Source organism: Leopardus geoffroyi, chromosome A1 (assembly GCF_018350155.1).
Source record: "Leopardus geoffroyi isolate Oge1 chromosome A1, O.geoffroyi_Oge1_pat1.0, whole genome shotgun sequence".
Lineage (NCBI taxonomy): Eukaryota > Metazoa > Chordata > Mammalia > Carnivora > Felidae > Leopardus > Leopardus geoffroyi.
The window spans coordinates 226014377-226040045 of record NC_059326.1 but is presented as its reverse complement, the minus strand read 5'-3'; the positions used below and the strand labels follow the sequence as shown (position 1 = coordinate 226040045).

The 25669-nt window shown below is 45.8% G+C and overlaps 1 protein-coding gene across 1 annotated transcript in view; it reads right to left on the bottom strand.

The window, feature by feature from the left end:
* The window catches only part of RETREG1 (reticulophagy regulator 1), a 128562-nt gene that overhangs the window by 86036 nt on the left and 16857 nt on the right, over window positions 1-25669 (bottom strand). Inside the window, exons 2-3 of the mRNA XM_045441598.1 lie at window positions 7866-7972; window positions 824-854 (exon numbers count right to left, since the gene is read on the bottom strand). Of these exons, the coding sequence (XP_045297554.1) occupies window positions 824-854; window positions 7866-7972 (138 nt within the window). The remainder of the gene's footprint in view (window positions 1-823; window positions 855-7865; window positions 7973-25669) is intronic.

Sequence of the window (25669 nt, the reverse complement as noted above, 5' to 3'; positions counted from 1 at the left end):
CTGCGACAAACAGGACTGGGAGCTGGGACCTGTGCTGCCAGGCCAGGGGTGGGGTCTCGCCTAGACTGGCCTGCAAGCCACAAGGGCACCACCGTCACCACACTTTCAGATGGCTCTCTGGTCCCGTTCTCCTCAATAGCCTTCTGGTCTTAATTTGATTTCCCAAACAGACACCCACAACCAACTTGGAGAAACCTGACAAGCACCACTTTGGCCAGGTGGTCAAGGTTAGCATCGTGAGTGATACATCACGTCAATGGGAAGCACCCCTGACACGGAGTGATGGAAATGGCACTTCACCCCTGTTGGCTTCTCCCCAAAACCCATAACCCCAGAGTAAAGGGGGGTTCTATAATACACTTGACTAAGACTCCTCAAAACTATCAAGGTCGACAAAAACGAGAAAAGTCTGAGAAACTGTCACAGCCAAGAGGAGCGGAAGGAGACACGACTATGAAACACATTGAGGAATCCTGGACGGGATTCTAGAACAAAACAAAAGAACATTGGGCAAAAACTAGGGAAATCTGCACACAGTGTGGACATTTAGTTAATAAGAATATATTGACTGTTGTTTCATTAATCATCACAAATACATCATGGTAATGTAATAATGTTAACAGAAGAAAGGTGGGGGTGTACTATCTATATACGGGAACCTTGTACTATCTTTTCAATTTGTCTGTACATCTCAACTGTTCTAAAAAATAAAGTCCATTTTAAAGAAGGAGAGAACCGACTATGTATTTGAACCCACTGGACATCTTGGAGGTGCAGTCACCTGCCCTCCGTTAGCCATGACATTGAAAACCAAGTTCCCTACCTTTCACTGAGGCTTCTCCACAACTGTGCACCTGCAACAAGGAGAGGCAAAGAATGAAACATTAATGGAGGCGTTTTTCTCTCGAAGCATTTCTCAACGTAGAAATCTTCTGAGCTATTAAAAATGCTTAGATGTTGGGACGCCTGGGGGGCTCAGTCAGTTAAGCGTCCAACTTCGGCTCAGGTCATGATCTCATAGCTCGTGAGCTCCAGCCCCACGTCGGGCTCTGTGCTGACAGCTCAGAGCCTGGAGCCTGTTTCAGATTCTCTGTTTCCCTCTCTCTCTGTCCCTCTCCTGCCTGTGCTCTGTCTCTCTCTCCCAAAAACAAACATTAAATTTTTATTTAAAATTAAAAAAATAAAATAAAATAAAATAGAATGCTTAGATCTTTCAACTCTAGAAATTATCAAACCATTCAGTATACACCTCTGGTACCAGAATTAATTCAGGCAATGTGTCCACGAGTATTTCAGAGCCTGCTATTTGTAAAACACTTGGATAGGTGCCTTCGGAGATGGAACCCTGTATCACACATGGTTCTGCCTCGGGGACTTGAGTGTTCAGTGGGGCAGACCTAGCATGCACTGAGGCGGTATATGGAGGGAGAGAGTGAGTATGGCTGCTCGAGACAGTCCCAATAACAGAGGCGCCATTTACGGTGGGCTTTGAAATGGTACCGACAAAAGGAGAACTGAGACAACAGTGATTTGGGAAAGGAGCTTTTTATCTATTCATGCTTTAGGTGTTTTGAGCTTATTTTGAGGCTCAAGTGAAATCAACAGAAAAAAAATGCATACTTGGATCTCATTTGCTTTCTTCTTAAAAAATTTTTTTAATGTTTATTTATTTTTGAGAGAGACAGACACAGAGTGCGAGTGGGGGAGGAACAGAGAGAGAAGGAGACAGGGAATCCGAAGCAGGCTCCAGGCTCAGAGCTGTCAGCACAGAGCCTGACATGGGACTCAAACTTGTGAACCGTGAGATGATAACCTGAGCCAAAGTCAGATGCTCAACCGACTGAGCCACCCAGGCGCCCCTCTCGTTTGCTTTCTTGATGGGCTTACTTTCTTCATTGCACTCTATCTTAATATTATACACCCAGCTACCAGTTTTAATGGATATTAGAAATGGCCATGAGGTGGTTTCTGCATTTTTCCATCTTTCCAAAGATGTTGTCCCTTTTGTTCTTCAGTATCACCTATCAAAGATCTTATTAGGGGTGCCTGGGTGGCTAAGAGTTGGTTAAGAGCAGGTGACTCTTGATCTCAGCTCAGGTCTTGATTTCAGGGCTGTGAGTTCAAGTCCCACATTGGGCTCCATGCTGGGCATGGAGCCTACTTTGGAAGGAAGGAAGGAAGGAAGGAAAGGAGGGAAGGAGGAAGAAGAAAAGAAAGAAAGAAAGAAAGAGAGAGAAAGAAAGAAAAGAAAGAGAAAGAAAAGAAAGAAAGAGAGAGAGAGAGAGAGAGAGAGAGAAAGAAAGAAAGAAAGAAAGAAAGGAAGGAAGGAAGGAAGGAAGGAAGGAAGGAAGGAAGGAAGGAAGGAAGGGAGATCTGTGTAATAAATTCTTAAAATTTAGTCCCAGGAAAAAAAAAAAGTTTCTCAAAATTGCTTGCATTCTTTCATCAGACTATTAGAACCATTCAGTGGATCTAGATTCCCTTTTTACCTTGGCTGCCAGTAAGCACAGGGATCAATCTGTTGCTCAATTATGGTCACCATATTAGAATCTATTCCTCTACTTACACCTTTTAAAAATAGCCTTGTTTTTTATGTTCCTCACAAGCTGCCTCAAATACTTTGGGGTTAGATGGCACAGCAAACAAAGCAAAGAAACAATTCCAAAGAATCCAAGGGCTTACGAACACTAGTGATGCCTCAGCTGAAGTTGGAAAGTGGGAGAGACTAAATTCTGGCACTAACACTCACCTTGTCATACGACCCTTCTCTGATAGCACCGGCCCCAAGAGAGGAGGAAGTGGGTGACATCATGGGGTGCTTGCTTGTTTGCTTACTAGAAGTGGGGAAAATGAGCATGGTTGCTGGGCTGTGGGGACAAGGACATTCAGAATGGCAAGGACAGCAGACCTGCAACCACTGAGCACCGAGCAGGTGGGGGCTGTGCAGGGCAGAGGGGCGGGTAAGAGGCCGAGCAGGACGGCGCTTACCCTGAGGGCAGAGCCGGTTCAGCAGGAGTGAGGGGCTGGGGGCTGGCCAGAGGGTGTCCTGAGGGGTGACTCTCAGCCTCTGTAGGGGTTGCAGACACAGTGCTTCTGGTGGCTCAGGTCAAAGATGAGGCCACGCAAGTGGGTGACCAAATCCAGGTTACAGGATGCAGGGACAGAGAACGGAGGCACACGAGTCCACCCGCCACCATCCCTGATGGCCCATGCTCAACTGTGACCAGAAAATGGCGTAAACGGACAGTGCAGATTTCGCAGGAGGAAAGGTACGAAGGGACAGAGGTTGAAAACGAGTGGCCGCGTGGGGACCTGCTGAGCCCCCCTCCCGCCGCACAGGGCGGTGCTGGAAGAGGGTGTTAAAGGGAGCCGGTGGCAGAAGGACAGGCTCTTCTGCAAGGAGAGGGAGGCGGGGGACGGTCGAGCAACAGCCTATGGCTGCAGAGGGATTTTCCACGCTGCAGAAGGGTCCCCCAGGGCCTGGACGAAGGGGCTCACACAGGGAAGTGTGCACTCAAGGTACACAACAGGAGTGAGCGTGAACCCCCCCCCCCCCCCCCGCCAACAGCTGCAGGCTGCTCCTGCTGCCGACTTGTAACAGAGACATGGATTCTGGCGGGTTCCACAAAGATGAATTCACGTGAAAGATCTCCACACTGTTGCCCACCTCCTTCATATTAAGCATCTGAGATGGTATTAAAAATAGCAATGGGGGGGGGAGGAATAAAACAAAATTCGTAACAGCAGAAGCGTCAGCTCTTTAGCCGAAACCGTCGTGGGAAGCGGGGACGCTGAGACGGGAGGGGAGAGAATGGCCCCTGGAGCCCGAAGGCTCGCTCTTGCTTCCCCAGTTGCTGTCCTAAAGCCAACGTGAGCAGCGACAGCAGCTGGAGGTTCTGGCAGAAGCCATGGCGTCTCCGTAACAGCATCTGGCTCGAGATGGGAGCTTCCCGGAGACTCACTCGTCTCAGCCGGGCCTGGGCTGAAAAGTCTGCAGAGTCAGGCCCCTGCCCACTATCCGCAGGGCTCAAATGGGTCTTTGTCTCCAAAGCCTCCACTAACAGAGGCCGAGGCCGGCACTTGTGCTCCTTCGTCGCGGGCCGAGGGGCACTGGGAGAGAGCAGAGTTAATCCCGACCTTCTGCCTTTGTGCAGTAGAAATGCTGTATTCGGAGCAGTGCCGCTGGGCTCATACCCTCAGAGAAAGCCTGGCCTGGGCAAGTGCCTGGCATGCAGGATGGGGTGTGAGAGCTCGCCTGGGGCGCCGGGGCCGAGGTGGGCCTGGATGCCCCTGGCAGCCCAGGGCCGCCAGCAGGCCCTGAACAGAAAGGCGCTCAGCACAGGCCGCCCGAGTGAACACACCCCATGACGTTCAGATGACGCGGCAGAGCGGACCGGGCCGCACGGAAGCTACTGGGCCCAGGGCACTCCTGTTCCACGGTCTCAGTCCACCCTACCCGGCCGAGCGCCTGGGTTGGTCTCGGCCGTGTCACGGGATGAAGAGGCTCAGGCTGTGCAGCTGGCGGGATGACGGCCCCCAGAGACGCCAGGTCTCCCATCCCCGAAACCTGCAAAATGCCACTTTCTACGGAAGCGGGATGCACTGTGTGTGACTGAGTCAAGGGCCAGGAGATGGGGAGACTGTCCGGGGCTGTCCAGGTGGGCCCCAAGTACAACCACGAGGGGCCTTGTAGGACAGAGGTTTGACGAGGATGAAGAGGAAGGGGTGAGCGCAAGGGCAGAGAGTGGAGGGATGTGGCCACAAGCCACGCACGACAAGCCACCACCCAAAACCACCCGAAGGAAGAGGCAGGGGATGCTTCCCTAGAGCCTCCGGAGGGGGCACAGCCCTGCCGGAACCTCGATGTTGGCCCAGTGGCACTGATTTTGGGCTGGTGGCCTCCAGAACAGCGAGGGGAGAGATTTCTGTCGCTTTGAGCCACCACGTTTATGACGGCTTGTTACCGCAGCCCCAGGAAACTAACCCAGTATCCGGTGGGTCCCCGCCACACTGGGAAGTGAAGCGAACAAGCCCGGACTAGACCCTTCAGGCTCCTACTCTTCCAAGGCCACAGCTTCCGTTCGCCGAGGGCCGAATCCTTGCAAGCGGAGGCGGCCTGCACTCTGTGAACGCGGAGGTCCCATATTCACAGGAACATCAAGCCAACGAGTCAAGGCTGATAACAACCTCTGTGCGAGCGGCCGAGAGTGAGAAAAGAGCAGTCGCGAAGCCTTCAAGCCCTGTACTTGCCTGCCACGCTTGTCTGCTCCTACAACTTGTGCCCAAATGGGGACCAGATTTGACTCGAAACGGAAACGATCGAGATGCTCGGCTAAAATGGCTGCTGATAAAAATGTGTAAGTGGTTATTTCTTCTAAGATTCCCCTGAGGAAGGTCCTAGAGGGTGAAAATGTTCCAAAGTCTACTGGAGAAAAAGGGTCTTTCCTCTGTCCATTAGGATCAGGGCAGAGGGGTGCCCGGGTGGCTCAGTCAGTTAAGCGCCCACTCTTGATTTCAGCTCAGGTTATGATCTCATGGTTCACGAGATCGAGCCCAGTGTCAGGCTCTGTGCTGAGTGTGGACTCAGCCTGGGATTCTTTCTTTCTCTCTCTACCCCCCCCCCCCCCCCGCCCCGCTCCTCTCCCCAGCCTGCACTCTCTAAAAAAGAGACAATGAAATGAAAAGTTTGAATCAGGGCAGAAACAGGGCATCACCGCGGGTGCATCTGCAGACCCTGTGCAAAACCCACAACGTGAGACCGATGCTCGGCTTCCAGGTGGCCTTAATATATCTGTGGTGAACAGAGTACTGGGGCAGGTGTCTGACAGGGTTAACAGGGAGTTGGGTGTCTATTCTCTGAAACAGAAAAGGGTGGGGTGAAGAGGGAGGGGAACAAGGGGAGAACCCGTACACAAATGCAATCTTAATCCACAGATTCATGAAAAGAAGTAATTGGGGGCCACTGGGTGACTCAGTCAGTTGAGAGCCCGATTCTTAGCTTCGGCTCAGGTCATGGTCTCACGGCTTGCGAGTCTGAGCTCCACATTGGGCTCACGGCTGTCAGCGCAGAGCCCGCTTTGGATCCCCCGTCCCTCTCTCTCTGCCCCGCCCCCACTTGCGCTCTCTCAAAATAGATTTTAAAATATATTTTAAAAAAAAGAAAGAAAGGAACTAGACATAAGTGAATTTGTGGGAGGTCTCCTAACCGAATTTCCAGTTTGGCACTTCCCAATTCCAGTAGATTTATTCCTCACGTAAATTCCTACAGTTAACAACATTGGGTTTTTTTCACCTTCTCAGATTCACCAGAATGAAGGAATTACCTTCAAACCTTCTAATGCAGCCATGTAACACAATCTTTCCACACATAATTTACTTTAAGAAGACTTAGAATATAAACTGGAGCTCAAGCCCACTGTGGAACATGATGATGGTAAGCCCATAACAGCTGAGATCCCTGGTCTCAGAGTTGGCTTTAGGGAGAACAAGGGTGCTTCCTACAAGGCAGGCCTCAGTACCCTGCCAGGGCGGGAACTCTGGGAAGGTCTTATGCGCATCGATCCATATGGACCCCAGCCAATATTATCCTTCCACGTGGGTGTTACACTGAGGGAAATCAAATGTCTCACTGGAACCTCCTTCTCTTGGCTATTTTTTTTTTTTTTTTAATTTACTTATTTGAGAGAGAGGAGAGCGAGTGAGTGTGCAAGCGGGGGAGGGGCAAAGAAAGAAGGAGAGAATCCCAAGCAGGCTCTGCACCGTCAGCGTGGAGCCTGACATGGGGCTCGATCTCGCCAACCCATGAGATCATGACCTGAGTCGAAAGCAAGAGAGTAGGACCCCTAACCGACTGAGTCACCCTGGTTTTTGATCCCATCAATCTTACCACATTTAAAGTTCCCAGGGCCCAATTACTCCAAGGAGGGACTTTTGCTCATTCACAAAATCTAGCTCAGGCTCTGGTCAGAGGGCCTCTCCAAGTACAGAAAAGTTGGACTCAGATTTATAACACAGACAAATTACTCAGAAAACACCTTGAGCAAATTTCAAAATTAACTCAAAGTCTCATTTTTAAACAATCAGTTCACTTTTCATTATCATGAACTCATTTGTTAAAATTTACTTAACTACTACTTTTTTTTTTTTTTTAAGTAATCTCTACCCCCAACATGGGGCTTGAGCTCAAAACCCCAAGATCAACAGTCACGTGTTCTACTGACTGAGCCAGCCAGGCACCCCAATTGTTATTTGTTTTTAAGCCCAGAATTGTTTTTCTTCATGGAGGCAGAGAAAGTTTTCATATAAACGAGCCCATTTTCCAGTGGCCCAAGCTTCATCTTGGGGGACGTTATAAATATTTCACTGTCATCCTCACTGCAACCTGCTTACATATCAAAATGGTCTTTAAGTAGCACTTAGAGCCAAAGAGAAACCAGCATGCACACACAAACCTTTCGCTCAGGACCAGTAGCTCTGACTAGGGACATCAGTTAAGTACGTAATAAATACTTGCCAAATAAATAAATATTCAACAAACATTAATAATAGCCAAGTCAATGCCTACATGACGTTATTTTGTTCCCTTCTGTAATTTTTTTAAGTTTATTTATTTTAATAGAGAAAGAGAGGGAGGGAGGGGCAAAAAGAGAGGGGGAGAGAGAGAATCCCAAGTAGGCTCTGCTCTTGGACCCACAAACTGTGAGATCGTGACCTGAGCTGAAATCTAGAGTCAGATGCTTAACTGACTGAGCCACCAGGGCGCCCGTTCCCTTTTAAAACTACTTGGTTAATGTGCCTACACAAAGATCAGATATTTGGGGTCTAGCAAATTACATACCATAAAAATGAATTCTCAGTTTTCTTACCTCTAGCTCTGGACAAAACCATATCCTTTATTATTTGCATAATAACACGCCCGAGTATCATGACAGAAATCAGGTGATACACTCTCCATGGAGTCAGTGCAAGGAACCTATAACAGCAAAAACAGACAAATCATGATTTCAGTTTGACGATTTTCATCTTTTTTTTTTTTTAAGTTAGGTTTAGTTCCTAGCATAGAAACGAAGACACAAATTTCAGTTTTCAGAATCACCCCAACGAGACCACATCAAAGTTACTCAATAGGCATCAAAGTCAGCAAAATAAAAGTGCTTGGGCCACGTATGCGTTGGTGCTAGACTTTCCGCTGTAACCTCTAATTTGGGCAGAGGATTCTCTATGCTGGGTGTGGCCCAAATATCACCCTGCTAACAGATGGAGAGTGGAATTGACCTGAAACCAAATCATGAGGCACTAGAAAGGCAGAAGGGTAGGTTTTCCACTGTGTGGAGGGTCTACTGCCCTCCCTGTTCTACTTCTATCTACATTCATCCACCAGCCCCTCCCTCCGATCTCTTGGAAACAGCAGTGATTAAGGATCCAAGGCACTAGCCCCTTCTCTTTAAGATCACATCCTGTGGTCTATCCAGCCAGGTCCTCTCCAAGGGGAAACCAAGAATTCTTTATCATGAACAGCACACAAACATTGCAGTACTTTTTTTTTTTTAATGTTTATTTATCTTTGGGGGGGTGGGTCACAGAGAGGCAGACACAGAACCCGAAGCAGGCTCCAGACTCTGAGCTGTCAGCACAGAGCCTGACGTGGGGCTCGAACTCACCAACCATGAGATCGTGACCTGAGCCGAAGTCGAACATTAACTGGGCCACCCAGGCACCCTTGCAGTACGTTTTTTTATGATTGGGCTTATAAAGGAACGGAATAAGCCTTCATACAGAGGTTGAAGCCTGCTTACAGATTAAATGCTCAAGCTTCCAGTTAATATTAATTTTGGTGTAATCATAATCCTAGAAAAATTAACATATATGCCGTTTAAAACTAGTTGCAAGGCACTGTAGGTTGTATGGAGAAGGACACATACTGTAAAGAAAGAATCCTGTCTTCCGGGAACTTAACTTCCTCATCTGAGACAAACATGGGCCAAGCCAACCTAACAAAATCCAAGGCAATGAGTCTGAGGTACTCAAGTAAAACATGAGCAAAGAACAAAGAGAAGCAAAAGAAGGAATGATTAACTCAATAATAAGGGAAGATTTTATGGAAGTGGCCCTTGAACTTGGTCTGGCAGGACGGATGAAATTGAGAGGAAAACAGAGGTTGTTCCAGTATTCCAGAATATTCCAGGATACAACATGTATAGAAGATCATAGTCGGGGACGGGGAGGTGTGCCTGGGGCACACTGAGTGTCCTGGGGTGCCCCAGCAAGACAGGGATAAAGGAGATATGTGGGAGATGGGCAGATAGAGAAGATATTGAGGGGACGGGCTGTCGGCACACTGTGGCAGGCCCTGAATTATCTGCTAGGGCATTTGGTCTTAATAATACCAGCAATAAAGAGAAAGCCAAAGGTATAGACAGGTATCAGGTAGGAAAGTGGAATGATGGGAGATTTCAGAAGATGCCTGAGAGACTGAGCAGGAGAGTGAAGAACCATGGAGTCCGGGACATCTGCTGGAAGGTTGTGTAACGTGTTTGGTGAGAAGCGGCCGATGTGAGATGCCGGTGACGTCATGGGTAAAGCCCTCCGGCGCAAGGTGGGCAACCCAGGTGCCAGCTCTGGGTCTCCTAGTGAGTGTCACCTGGGCCGGTAAAATAAGCTGGTAGAACAGGTAAGTGCTTCATAAATACCGGTCGCCACCGCCACCAGGCTGCCGCCTGGAAAGCTTGTTAAAATACAGACTCCCAGACCCCACGTTCCTCCCCCAGGTCCCCTGAAACAGGTGGTCTAATTACCAGCGTTGACACTCAGTGAGTACTTACTTGGAGAGTGTCTACACTGGGCCAGCCACTGTGCTACCAGAAGGAAATAAATACTGAGCCAGAGGCACAGAGGGAGAGAGCAGACCTACAAGATAACCCGTAACACCAACATCTCTGTTTTCAGTAGCAACGATTTCATTTGCTAATCTGGGACTGCTGCTGGCTCTCTTTTTTGAGCTCGTATGTTTCTGTTAAGCGAGGCTGTTTTCTGGTCTTTGTTTTCTTTTTGGCTTACCTCCTCCTATCGGTTTATGATCCCTGCTTGCTGTGATCCACATGCCAGGCTCTCTCTGATCTCCCCACCTGACATCAAAGTGGCAAGTTTTCAAAAGTTCTCATGGTGACCCACAGTGAGAAATTCACTTACATCTAAATACGTACAAATGAAACCAAAGTTTCAAAAAGTAATATTTATCCTTATAATGTGTAATGCCTTCTGATACCTTCCATTCAATTCTATTATATTTTTTAATGCTGACTGCAATTCTAAGGTGATTCAGGGCTCCTGCATGGGTTGTATGTAACTCACAGTTTCATTCGCTGCATCAGAGAAAATCTATAAATGTTAAATTAGTATGTTTCATTAGATCACCTGCTGTGCAGAGTCAAGCAGAGCCCTAGGAAAGCTCCCTCAAGTTTAAAGGTCTTCAGACTCAGCCAGGAAACCAGTTCCGTATCTTTGAAGAAATAAAGAAATGCAAAAACAACCCACACAGTGAAGGTCTTAGTGGAAGCTATGATCCTCCAGGAATACAAAAATTAGGTAATGACAGGAGTGTAACCCTCAGCCCTGGCTGCCGGAAGACTTCACTCGGAGGGCGTTGCCATGGCAACTCCAGTTGGGGGTCCAGTGGACATTTTGGCCAAGGGTCTCAATGGTCATTAAGAATCCTCAATCGTAAAGGATAGGCTATTTCACAAATGATGCTGTGATCATTTGCAATCCATCTGAAAGAAAGGAAAATTATATATCTATCGCCAAATTAAGGTGAATGAGAAAGGAATAATATTTTGCAACAAGGTCAGCCCATGTTCCCTAAAGGACAGAGGGAACATATTTTCAGCTTCGTGGGTCTTCTGGTCTCTGTCACAACTGTCAGCTCTGTCACTGTATGAAAGCAGCACAGATATTGTATGAAAGAATGGGTCATGTTGCAATAAACTTTATACACACACACACACACACCCGCGAATCCTCAGTCAGAACAAAGGCGATCCATACAACTGCTCAGGAAAGGAATGCTAAAATTGTATGGGATTCCATAATCGTCTCCTAGGCAGGCTAGCATCCTTGACCCCAAGAATTAAGTACAGAAATGTTTGTGAAACTAATCCCTAATATTAATCATTCATATTTAGAAAAACCTATGCATATTTGGTTTTTTAATTATTTATACTGTTTTAGATGATTCATCTCATGGTTCCAATTTAAAATATGTAGCTGTAAAATTAAACAAACAAACAAACAAATAAATAAAATGCATAGCTGTATAGACTTGTGACTTGAAATTAAAATCTCAGGAACACAGGAGTTTAATTTCTTCATTTTGCAGGAACTGCCTAATGTTCAGGAAAGCCTGGTTTGTTTGTTTTTTTTTTTTTTTTCCAACTTCTACTTTGGTAAATTTTAAACACACATAAAAAGAGAGACCAACTTATAATAAAAAAGAGTCAACAGTTTTGCATCCATGGCCATTCTTGTTTCTTCTATGTTCCCACCAAGCTCTCCCCCCACCCATCCCCACCACCCAGGATTTTTGGAGCAAATCCTAAACATCATATAATTGAATTTACAAATATTGCCACCTATCTTCCCAAAAAGGAAATTTTAACCTAACAATAAAAACAATGTCTCATCTTAAAAAATTGTTTTAATCCCTTAATGTCATCAGATATCCCAACGGGATGCACATTTACCCAATCACCTTCTGTACACACATGTGCACATACACACAAAGACTGAAACAAGATTGGAAAAAAAATCATACATTGAAATTGATGATGTGAGTTTTGAGTTTCCTGTAATTTATAGGTGTACTGCCTTCTCTCTCTCTCTCTCTCTCTCTCTCTGTCTCTGTCTCTCTCTCTGCTTGAAATTCTTTGTGGAAGAAACAGACTCATTTGTTCAGTAAAATCTTCCAGAGTCTGAGAATCAGTCATTGAATCCTGTGGTTTAGTTTAACATTTTCCTCAATGCCTTGGGCGGACTATAAAAACAGGCAGTTCAATCTAGAGACTCGGCCAGATTTAGGTTCAAAATTTAAACTACATCATAGGTGTTGGTGTGTGTTTCCATCAGGAGGCAGATACTGTCTGGGTGTCTGGGGTCTAGATTCCTGTGATATTAGCAGCCACTGATGAGGTCTACCTATCTTCCTTAGGAGACACAGGAGAGTGAGAACTCTTCACTCTTGCTTCAGCCACCAGCTGGATCAGATCTATAAAGAGAAACGTCCCCTATGGATGTCTGATTGCCCTGAGACACGGGTCTCACAGGAGAGGCAGGATTAATTCTTGAGTCTTTCTCTTTATTCAGCAGCTGTCAAGATAATGAGACAGTTCCTCAGTAGCCTCTAACGAAAACCAAGTTGGTTTTCTTCTTTCCTTTCTGTAGTGTTGTTATGATCATACTCGATATGCTTCAGTCCACCGCAGTATTATTCCTTCTGACCCTCAAAAGTGTCCCATCTTCGCTGGTGGGAGCTTATTCGGGCTGGTTCCTGAGTCCTTTGGTACAACTTTAATAATCTTTGATAATTAAGTACTTTGAAGCGATAGAGAAAATACAAAATTTACAAATGTGGGTTAAAATGTTTAAAGGGGTATATAACTAAACTTTTAAACAAAACATGGGGCACCTGGGTGGCTCAGTCGGTTGAGCATCCAGCTTCGGCTCAGGTCATGATCTCACGGTCTGTGAGTTCGAGCCCTGCGTCGGGCTCTGTGTTGACAGCTCAGAGCCTGGAGCCTGTTTTGGATTCTGTGTCTCCCTCTCTCTCTGCTCCTCCCCTGCTCATGCTGTCTCTCTCTCTCTCTCTCTCTCTCAAATAAACAAACATTAAACTTAAACAAAACCAATCATTCACCAGAGGCTATCTTAAAAATGGCTATTAAAATTTGCTAGATTGGTAAACGAAATGTGTTACATTTTGTTACATACAGTTGCCCCTAGTATTGACATCTTATTTCAGTGTGGCACATTTGTTATAACCAACACACCAATATGGATGCATCGTTAACTCCTTGGTTCACATTAAGGTTCACTCTTGGTGTTGCACCTTCTATGGGTTTTGACAAATGCATAATGTCATGTATCCACCATCACAGCATCACACTGAGTATTTTCACTGCTCTAAAAATCCCGTATGCCACATATTCAGTCTTTTCTCGCTCCCCAGAAACCAAGTGACCACTGGTCTTTTAACTGTCTCCACTGGTTTGCCTTTTCCAGAATGACACGCAGTTTTTACTATCCTCTGTGTCTTTTAATGGTTTGATAGCTCATTTCTTTCTATGACTGAATACTATTCTATTGTATGATACACTACTGTTTATTCATTCACCTACTGAAGGACATCTTGGTTGCTCCCGATTTGGGCCAATTAAGAATAAAATTGCTACTCTGTGTCAGATTTTGTGTGGTTACAAGTTTTTCATTCTTTGGGGACAGCCTTTAAAAAAAAAAAGTTCATCAGCATGCCAGCTTATTTTGGATTTATGGGCAGTTAAAACCTCCAAGGATTCTACTTTTTGGATGCAACTTTTGAATCTAAGTATGTCCTATTAACTTTGTTCTTGTCTGACACAGCCCGTCATCCAAACCTACAGACCTTGATGGTGTCCCCAACCCCATTCATTCTCTCGTCCAGCTTCTTAACATCTACACATTTGCAGGTCGTTTGTCCTCTTCCACACTATTGATCAAAGGTGTTGATCAGCACTGACGCCCTGTCACTTCCCATTAACAGCTGCTCTCAGAGTGACCTAGATTAATCAGCACTTTATGAAGATGATAGACCATCTAATCTGCCAGTCCATTCTTGTCCCCATCACTCCACCTTATCCACAAAGACATAACAACAGATTTTCTTTTTTTTTATTATTTATTTATTTATTTATTTTTTAACGTTTCTTTTTGGGACAGAGAGAGACAGAGCATGAACGGGGGAGGGGCAGAGAGAGAGGGAGACACAGAATCGGAAACAGGCTCCAGGCTCCGAGCCATCAGCCCAGAGCCCGACGCGGGGCTCGAACTCACGGACCGCGAGATCGTGACCTGGCTGAAGTCGGACGCTTAACCGACTGCGCCACCCAGGCGCCCCAACAACAGATTTTCTTAAACACCTTGCTGGAGCCTAATACATTCCTAAGGTCTATGTGTTTCTAAGTGTCGATCTGCTTGACTGATGCTGAGAAATACTTTGAGGTATGAAACAGTTCTCAGTTGCAGAACTAAACACCATTAGAACCTGCCAAAGGGTGTCATGGGGCACAGCCTGTTCTGAACCCTGGGGTGACCTTGCTGACGTGCCCATTCACAGAATTCACACGTGGCCACCACGTCACCCACGGCAGAATTCTAAGGCAAAGATGGCCACACACAGGTGATCAGAGGATTCCTGAAGGCTGTGGAGTGATTATTAAGAGAGGAATTGTGGTCAAAATGCAGAAGGCCCAAGAAATCATGAGAAGCAGAGTGATAAAGTACAGACTTTGAAGAGGGAGGTCTGTGGATACACATCACCCTCACTCATAGTTTTCCAGGTCCAGTGCAAGGTGACAAAGCAGAGACCTCACGGGGGGTGGAGAAGTCAATACCCCATTTCCACCAGTCTGTAGCCCCAACACATAACAAATGGGTCCCCAAGATATTTCAACCTCCCCTCCAGGGCATGTTTGGGATCCGGATTCGGGGTGGGTGTAATGGCCCTGACCAGTCACTCCTGAATGCACCGTGGCATTGCCAGCTGGGACAAGGACAGCAAGCACCTTATCTTGAGGCTGCAAAGCACATGCCTGATGCAGACGCTTCTCACTTGTGCTCAGGCCCCCCATGAGGGGCAGATGGCCACGGTAGAGCACAAGCCTCCCCCATCCTGGGGGATCCAACCTGCCCGCGGTCCTGGGCAGACGACCCTGGGCAGTCATGCAGAGCAGCAGGGTGGGGAGGGGAGCCGGGGCAGGACCGCTGGCAGGTGGCAGAGGGGAAGGGAAGCTACCAGGAGTGGAAGCTCCACCCTCCTCCCCGTGCCCATTCCACTGGCCCGTCACGCTGCACTTACAAAAAAAAAAAAAAAAAAAAAAAAACAAATTCAAACATCAAAGAATAAAGAATTGCCAGACAGCAACTGCAGAGCATTACTCCCCAAGGGTGGGGCCCTCTGAACACCAGACTCTGTGCGACTGGACAGGCCACTCACCCACTTAGCCAGCTCTCCCCTCATGACAGCTTGGAGGGCAGGTCCCCAACACTGACCAACAAAGGCTTTTTTCCTCCTCAAAATAGTTCTTAACTTAAAAAAGGCCAACAACCCTTAACCAAATTACCCTAGGGACCTGTGATCACATTAGTGGATCCTAGAATGGACAAAGCACCACTAATCCCTAAGTCTCCAGCTATCACAAACATCTTTCTACAGATGGATAGGTTTTTTAAAAAAATTTTTAACGTTTATTTATTTTTGAGAGAGAGAGAGACAGAGTGCAAGCAGGGGAGGGACAGAAAGAGAGGGAGACACAGAATCTGAAGCAGGCTCCAGGCTCTGAGCCATCAGCACAGAGCCCGATGTAGGGCTTGAAACTACGAAATGTGAGATCATGACCTGAGCCGAAGTCAGACACTTAATCGGCTGAGCTCCCCAGGCATGGATGTGCTTTTTTAAATACCCAATTAATAGGGGAAAAACCTACTACCTCTTTTTAAAATTAAAATATCACTGTCTGATACATGTATTTCTTTTAGCTGATGCTGGATATAATTTCTGTCTGATAAAGAATATTCCAATTTTGGAAACCAAGGCAAGGAAACATTACATGTGACAACTAGAATATCCACAGACACACCATGACAAACAGTGCAAATGATAATTCAATGTTTTATATACATATATATGTGTATACATATGTATATATATACACGTATATATGTGTACATACATACATATGTATATATACATATATATGTACACATATATACGTGTATATATATACATATATATATGATTGCATATACATAAAAACACCCCATTTATTTTATAAAGACATACTATATGGATGAGCTGCTTTGGAAAGGTAAAGTTCCAAATCACTACGTGCACTTTCCTTTAGCAAGCTGTGTCCAATTTCTACATCTCAATGAGATGACTATTTTTAAAAATACCACATTGCCCAGGTGACTCATGTTTAGCTTGTGATGATTAGAGCCCATGGACGGCTGCTAGCCATGCTCATATAGCATCATGTCGGATTCACTTTTAGATTGGCTGAATCTGTTTGCTTTTTTCTTGCTGTTTTCTTATTTCTCCTATACTTTCTGCTCTTTCATTCTCTGATTCAGCAGCATTCAATTTTAATCTGGTTTTCAACCAACCTACTGCCATAGTCCACTTGGCTTAGTTGGGATGGTTTACTAGTCATACTCGTAGGACTGAGTCTCTACTCTGCTCTTTGGGTCAACTAAGAAATAAGACTCCTTCCAGGGGTGAAGGAGAGTGTAAGGAAAACAGGTAGAGACCCAGAGAAAGCCTAGAAGATTCTAAGGATCTAATGGTGAAAGAAAGAAGGAAAGAAAGAGAAAAATGGAAGAGGAGGAAGAAAGAAAGAAGAAAAAGAAAGAAAAAAGGAGAAAGAAAGAAAGAGGAAAAAGGAAGAAGAGAAAGAAAGAAAGAAAAAAGAAACACAGAAAGTAGAAGAGGCTGCAGGACCCCCTAAATTATGTCCATGACTTTAAGTAAAAAGTTTCCTATCAAATTATGGGCTTTGACTACTGTCAAGTTAGTCTGCACTCACTGCTCATTGCCAGGTGACAGTCAGACGCTCTATGAAGATGCCCAAAAAGGGAAACATCAGGCTGGGAGCTAAATTATCTCAGGTAACCCATCATTTTAGCTTGCTGTGCGTGGCTCATTCGGGGCCACCACTGTTCCTTGTCCTTTACGGATTGTCAAGCATTCCACATGCATGTGGGGCCCTGGAGGTGCCTACTCAGCCTGGGCAATGGGAGGGAGTCACAGCACAGTGGCCAGGGCGGCCGGAGTGCCGGGACAGGCACCGGGCTCTGTGGCCGACGTGATGGAGAAGGACGTGAAGGTACCAGAGCTACCTTCTGTGGGCTCTACTCAGCAGCTAATTACAAATGTCTTTTAAAAATTTCTTTCCTAGCTGTGTATCCATTTGACAAGGAAAGCCTAACTACGCCATTTCTTCATGGCCAAATAAAATGGCTCAACAGGCTAAATTTGTCATAAAGCAAATAAAAAAAGAACTCACAAAGCAAACAAAAAGCTTCTGTGGTTATGAATGAAAAGGATACTATTTAGTGTGTTCCATGTGTAAAACTCTAACCCTCACTTCTGGGCACAGAATAACCCACTTTGTCTCATGAAGTGAATGATGTCAATAGCAAAAATACAAAGTGTTTGTCTTCAAGGAAAGGGAGTCTATGTACAAAAACACTGGAAACCTCCATAGTTATAAGGTGGGAATTAATCGGTAGTATTTGCTTTATAAGATAGAGATAGAGATCTGTTTCCCTTTGCTGAAATATATATAACTCCAGACTTTGCCTAGACAGAGTCCTCTATGATGTTGGCTTTATGTGATACTATGGTGGCTCAAATCATAAAAGGGCCTAAGACATAATGATTTATCCAACATTATTCCAAGTCCAGATCATCACATTTTGCTGGCACATAGTTCTGTCATCTTCTCGAGACTTAGGCGTATGGGTAGCCATCTTCTTTAATATCACAAAATTCTGAATCTCAACTAAAGTTGGCTTTCATTTTTCCTGGCCTTTTATACTGATCGTACAAAAACGGTGTCTGAAAATGCTTTGTGAAATTAAATTATGCCCAATTAAGGGGGGAGAACTGCCAAATAACCATGACTCACTGAATTATAAGATGAAAATACATCCCAATTTCAGATCTGTTTAAACATGCATGTATGCTGGGGAGAGGGAAATACGTTTCTTAAAAGTCAACAAAATATACAGTTTCAAATAATTTGGAAAGAAAGAGGGTAATCATGAAGTGAAGTGAGATAAAGTAATGACTATAAATTATAAATTGAAGACTCAATAAAACTCAGAATACTTTGTTTCTAGAAAAGTACTTTAGCTATGAGCAAAAAAAAAAAAAAAGTGAATTAGAAGCAAGAGAGAAGAGAAAAATGAAGGAAAAAAAAAATAAAGGGACGAGCTGCTTTCTGCAGGGAGATGGGACATTTTGGAAGAAACCCACAGGCAGAGAAACATTGGGTCGTGGCCGTCAGAAAGGGTATGCTGCAGGGGAGGAGGAAACTAGGCGGTCTCTAGCAGAAAACGGTGGTGATAATCCAGTGAATTCAAGGAATGTGCCAGGTCAGCAAGGCACTGGTGATGAAATACAAGGACAGTGGTGGGCAGCAGCATGGAGCTTGCGTTCTTGAGCCCGGAGAATGGGAGAAGCCAAGGGCATAGCTGGAGTGGCACCAAATCCATGTGAGGTCAAGGCAATGTGAAATCAGGTCTGCTCCACTCCTGCTATGGAACTAGGAGAAAAGCCATGAGCAAGTCAAACAAGGAGAACCCCGGGGGGCGCGCGGTGGGGGGGTGGGGGAGGGAGGGGGGGGGGGGTGGTCAGTGGGTTCTTTACCTCCACCTAGTGGATGGTATCTGCCAACTCATACTGCCTAGTTACTGCAGCTCAGAAGCAGCGGACTCTCAAGCAGGGTGGGTGACTCAGTCTGTGCAGCGCACCCCAGCTGGGTCACCAGCAAGCTAAATACTACCAGGTTCAGCCACAGAAAGGAACCAAAAGAAGAAGAGACCCGATCAAAGTCATGCATTGCCACGGAGCACAGGAGTATTAAGAGGGAAGAAGGGAAGATCTCTCAAGGTGTTTCTCATTCAAACCTTCTCTGAATCCATGAACTCTAAACATAATTGATCCAAATATCAAGCTGAAATTTGGGGCTTCTTCCTTCATAAATAAACGCATATATTGGGTGCAAGGCATAGGGCAGGTGCTCTAAAGGTTTCTAAGAAGAATAGCTCTTAAGTGAGGCCAGACACACACTAATGAATTCAGTGAACCTTTATGGGCACACCCAAGAAAGAAATGAACTGATGTGTAATGAGAACCTACCATATACTAAATATCTTCACATTGCTATCTCATTTAATGCTCTTAAACAACCCGACAAAATAAGATGTATGGCGATATACTCATAAATAGAGTAGGCTGGAGCAGTGTGCCCCAAACCACGCAGTCTGTAAGTCTTATTGACTTATTGAGTCCATTTACACATTCTATTTGCATGCCATTTATAGAGCCCTTTGGCACCTCACTTTAATCAACTGATCTAAAGCACCAGAATGTTCTAGAGAGCAGAGTTGAAAGAACAATTGTCATATGAGCTCCTGCCTTTCAAATGACCATTCAGGAGTGCCTGGCTGGCTCAGTCGAAAGAACATGTGACTCTTCATCTTGGGGTCATGAGTTTGAGCCCCACATTGGGTATAGAGATTACTTAAAAATAAATAAACTTTAAGAAATAACAAATGCCCATTCAGTTGTGGTCAACCACACATCAGCTCATGTCCACATTCAAGAGCCCACCCCCAACGTACCTGAACCTTTCTAGGGCCCCAAAAAGAATCCAGCCACTCTGCAGTTCCAAGACTGAGGGCACCGTCACAGCTGCAAATGACCCTTTTCTTTCTCCATCTCCTTTACTCCAAAAACTCAAGGGTGCAAATAGCTGGACCTCAGCCCCACGCCTCCATGTGGCACCCACCCTGCCTTGGTTCCGTTCTGTCCGTCAGCCTGGTTCTCCAGCCCATCGCTACCCTGCTCCTTCTCCTCTCCTTCCTCTCAGGAAGCCCTGCCTGGGCTCTGCCTCCCTAGTTCCAGCCAATCCCTTCTCTGGTGAACGAATCTTCATCATAGCCTAATAGCCTAGCGTAGACCTTAATACTTCATCATTCACCCTTTTCACCCCAGTAGGAGAAGTGGACTAAAACAGTGAACCTTTCCATATGTTCTTAATGTGGAATTAATAAAACACAGCAGGTGGATAAGTGAACACACAAACGTCAGAGACGACCGCCCCAAGCTCACTTCAAGAGCTCAAGTGCCACAATAATGAACTGAAATGGCCCAACTTGTTAAAAGTGAATTTCTGGACGTGCTTGTTTTTAATGCTTTTCACCTTTTGCCAAAGGGAGCCCTAACATGGGAAGAATCAGAGACCCAGTGGATGAGTCTGTAACACTTTACAGAAGCCACCCCCTCCAACACAGTTTAACACCTCACATGGGGATGGGGCGCCTGGGTGGCTCAGTCAGTTAAGCGTGTGACTTCAGCTCAGGTCATGATCTCCAGGTTCGTGAGTTCAAGCCCAAATGGGGCTCTCTGCTGTCAGCACGGAGCCTGCTTCAGATCTCTGTCCCCCTCTCTCTCAAAAAAAAAAAAAAAAAAACCAACCCAAAAACCTCACATGGGTGACCCAGAAAGTGCTGTCTTTACAGCTTTGTCCATTCCCTGTCCCCTCTCTGTGCCCACAAGGGCAGTACACAGTGGTAGATACAACCCTAACAACTTTCTCTAATTAAACAAGGGAGACAACAAAAAGTTGTCCCTTAGCACAGCCCTCACCAAACTCCAATGGAAAACACAGGTGTCTCCTGATAATTTCACCTGAGATGCCCAAAGCCATATGAACTCTCCAAACAAGACAGACAATACCCATGAAGAACAATGCAGGGAAGAAGAATAAAAAATCTAATAAGGAAGATGACAGTTTCTCATTAAGCTCTCCAAATGTGTCTGTGTTTATAACATTTGATGTTAAACATGACCAATAAAACACCTCTCTTCATCCACAAACATAGTGGGTAAGCACTGTGAGCCCGGAGTAGAATATGATCTACATTTCAATCATGAGCTTGCATTTCAATCAGATGACCCTTGAGTGGGAGGTAAGCTGAGCCTACAAACGATAGAGATGCCCTCTGATAGTCAATAACCCATCTTTTAAAAACCACCCAGCCATGCAGTCAGCGACATCAGAACTTCGAAGTTGCAATACCCAAAAGGAATTGGCTATTCTGATCCAGGAAAATGTAAGTTCTTTAGCAAAAGGTGTTTGTTTTCAGAAGCCTGGCAAAGGCCCGAGAACAAATCAAGATACCACCCTGTGAGGGGGCTCACCCTTGGTCAACACGGCGCTGAAAAGCAGTCTCCTTGACAGCCTGCGACCACATTAGTCCACCCCGTGGCCTCCGAGAGTAGTCTTTTCCTCTCATAGCACTCATCCTGATTTCTACTTGTGTATCGATTTGCCTGTTCATTTATTTCCCAAACTACAAGTTATAGGAGGGAAGGGGCCACGCTCTCCTGCTGGTCGGTGCCACTCCAGCACTAGGTCATGAGCCAGCTGACAGCAGCTGCTCAACTAATACGTCGTTGCATTGTCGTTCACTCAATATTTGTTTCATGAACGAGTCAGCTACAATAATTAAGTAATCACGGATGTATTAACGTAATCATTTACCATGAATTCCCTAAAGCACACTATCATAACACTAACAGCTTGCCAAAATGGAAAAAAAAATATATGGGAAGCATCAAAATTTCTGTACAATTTGGAAGACCTTTTGGGGAACGATGGATAGCATGGATGGCCCTTGGACTTCTACTTAGATCAATTTTTATTTCTTTAAGGGAAGATCTGGCTTCTCATAACCTATTGGAAGTCAGTCTGGCAGTCCTAATACGCCACTGTGCCAATGCCCTGCTGCAATGATGTGGTTGCTGAGGTCAAAGAGGACGATGCCCTGGCCAATTGATGCATCCTCACTCCAGAGGAGTGGTCGCAGATGTACCTCCCTCAAGCCTAAGCAGACATGCTCACGATGAAAGCCACACCAATGCCCACCATAGGTCCAGGCTTCTTTCTGGGCACTTGGGAGTTCTAACTAGAAGCCAAAGATCAGCACTGACATCCTAGGGACTTTAACCCAAGAATGGTTCTTTTGCTAACAGCCATGATCTCGAATGCCCTACGCACGTGGCAATCATGGGCTCGTAAGCCTTAAGACACCCACCTGACTGTACCAGGTAATCCCCCAACACAGCAGAGATTCCGGGGCAGCTGAGAGCTGGCAAATAGACAGAATCCAATGTTGTAGTCATACGTGGCATTAATACACAAATCACCTTTTCAGCTATATTTAGTGATGTTATTTAAAGCAAAAAATTTTCATGGAAATGATCGTTGTTCATTTTGATAAAGGAAAGCTAGTGTTCACTAGTACTAGTGAATTTTTAAAAAGCAATTTTTATATCATATTTTCCATTTCCATTGGATTTTATTTTAAAATCTATCCAGGGGGGCACCTGGGTGGCTCAGTCGGCGAAGCGCCGGACTTCAGCTCAGGTCATGATCTCATGGTTTGTTGGTTCAAGCCCTGCATTGGGCTCTGTGCTGACATCTCAGAGCCTGGAGCCTGCTTCAGATTCTGTGTCTCCCTCTCTCTCTGCCCCTCCTGTGCTCACCCTCTGTCTCTGTCTCTCTCTCTCAAAACTAAATAAACATTAAAAAATTTTTTTAATTGATCCTAACAAATAGAATCTGAGCTGAAAATGAAATTTCATTGTTGAATATCTTTAAGTATTTAGAGATCTTTTTTTTTTTTAATTTTTTTTTTCAACGTTTATTTATTTTTGGGACAGAGAGAGACAGATCATGAACGGGGGAGGGGCAGAGAGAGAGGGAGACACAGAATCGGAAACAGGCTCCAGGCTCCGAGCCATCAGCCCAGAGCCCGACGCGGGGCTCGAACTCACGGACCGCGAGATCGTGACCTGGCTGAAGTCGGACGCTTAACCGACTGCGCCACCCAGGCGCCCCTAGAGATCATTTTTAACAAAAAGTTGAAAGTTTAGTATACCATTTTCTCATAAACTACAATAATAAGTAAAGTCTCTCACCAGAAGTTTTTGATGTTATACATGATATCAATGTCACTGTTGTCCCGATTTTACTGAGACGGTATTTGGAAGTTAAAGTCAAAAGGTGCCCCAAGAAAATACATATTCCTAGAAAGATGTAGAGCTCCACGGTCAATACCCCGTGACACGCCCATTCAGGGTACAGGAACTCAACTGCAGAGAGAATTTCATATAATGTCCTTCCTCCAGCTTCTGAGCCATTTCCTTCTCATAGAAAGGTGGATTTGGGTTTTATGCGCTTGTGAGCAACTGAGCCCCAGATGAGCGACTGACCACCTTCTGACTCACGGTGGAATCCTCTCAGACTCCCTAAATCATGCTGCTCGGAAGGACAACTTTGGTCTTTATTTTTCTATTTTGTTTTTATTTCCCATGAAACCTTCAGTTTTTTCACGAACGGAGCGCATGCATGTTTTTTGTTTGTGAACAAGCAGGAGAGCCTTGTGAGAAAAGGTCAGCAGCTCTTTTGAAGACCTTTTAGTCATAACAACAACAAAAGCCCTTAAGTTATGTTTCATAACTAATGTACGTATTAAAGTGACTCTACGTTCACAGGTCTTGTTAGTGTTGTAGCAAACGCAAATATCAATCTGTAATTCAGGAACATATAAAAACATGTTCCCTCTGGGGACGCCTGGGTAGCTCAGTTGGTTAAGCATGTGACTCTTGATTTTGGCTCAGGTCATGATCTCATGGTTCGTGGGATCAAGCCCCACGTCGGGATTCTCTCTCTCCCTCTCTCTTTGATCCTCCCCGATGCATGCTCTCTCTCTCTCTCTCTCTCAAAATAAATAAACCTTAAAAAAAATTTTTTTAAATGTTTCCTTTGAACAGTAGATGCATTTTCAACTGACAAGAATTCTTCCTACAGAAGGTTTTCTAGGATGAACTTACCCTCATCGTTTGAAAGAAGGCTCTTTTCCCATTAGCTGGATACTAAACACCTTGTTTCAGGGAGACCTAGTCGAATGCAAGCCATTACTACTGAGAGAGGAAGTTCTCTTTTGTCAAAAGCAACTTTTGACAAACTCTAGCTCATTTGGTGGTGGGTAAAGACAGAAGCATGAAGTCTAAAGCAAATGTCTGAAGCTCACTGCCGGGAGCTTCTGAGGGTCCTGGCAAATTGCGGGGAGGCCGGTCAACACACTCACTCCAGATTCCCAAGCCCCCAAAGACGCGGTTGGATCAATAGAGCAAAATCTCCACACTGACCTGCAAACCGCCATTGGTGATCCTGGCACTTGGGAGCGTTACTACTTTGCCTTCCCAGGTTTCCTCACGCTCCCGGTTTCAACACGTAGTGGCCTACAGCTTTGAGAAAAAGGGGTCAGGAGGCTGTGACATGGGTCACGCTGTCACCGGCTCACGGTGGAGCCCTGGGACTCAGTTCCTTCATCTGTGCAATGTAGTGGCCTACAGCTTTGAGAAAAAGGGGTCAGGAGGCTGTGACATGGGTCACGCTGTCACCGGCTCACGGTGGAGCCCTGGGACTCAGTTCCTTCATCTGTGCAATGAGGTGGTTAAACTGGAGCAAAGATCCTCTCCCTTTGATTTTATTACACAGGTGCCTGCTTTTGAAAGGCTCTAGCTGCTAACAAAATAAATAGCGTGGCTTACTGGGTCAAAGCTACTCCCACTTGACCATAGACATGAGCACCTTCTTTGTAACACCAAAAACAGGTTGGTACCTTCAGAGAACTAGGGGGCTCAGGGTCCCAGATGATTCCAATAGATTCATTCCATCCACCTTTGGCTGAAATCTGCTACTCTGGATGCACACTTCTTGCAGAGCTCCACGGCCGAGCAAAACACAGGCAAAAGCGCCACGGTGGCCGTTTGGAAGCTGACAAGCGGGAATTGGCACCTATGGAGCGTTAAGCTCCAGCCCAAATCTAAAATGTAAACGGCACCGACACTCTCTCAACTCAGTGCCTCCGGTCTGTGCCGGGTTGGGATATTTGTTTTGAGCGCTGTGCTAACGAGATCAAGGCATGAATTCTCTCCACCTTTTGGTTCTCTTAGGCTCAGCCTCTTCTAGGATCTCATGTGTTCACACAAAGCCAGGCCGCTTGCCAGGCCTGACACCCAGCCCTCCCCCCCCCCCATCCCCGCTGGGGGACGACTGACTCAGCAAAGCCTACAGCATCCAGCCAGGGAAGCCTCCCGGCACCACTCTGGGGAGAGCAGGGGCCCACTCGTGCTGTTTTCTGAGTGAATACCCACTGGACACACACCGAAGCCCTGTGTGTAACTCCATCCACCTAGAGAAAGGACTACAAAAGTCATCCGCAGCTTTTACGGGGCAAGCAAACGCTGAGTTCTGAAAGTATGAAAGCCGAAAAGAAATGCTTTAGGCTTTCCCCAAGACCTGAAGCACGGGCAATTACTACACAGCAGGCCGGCCGGCCGCCCGCTCGCCTAAACACCACAAACCATAAATCAGCAGCCAGGCCAGCCACAGATCGCCTATGAGAGACCAGGCATTGGAAAGGCATTCGTCTGCTCAAAAGCAGCACTGGGATGGAGGAAGAAGACAGGGAAGCTGAGGCTTCAAAACCGGAAGGGGAAATTGTTCCCAACCCAGAACTCTAATCCAAGCCAAACTCGCAACCAGCTGAAAGGGTGGGGCGA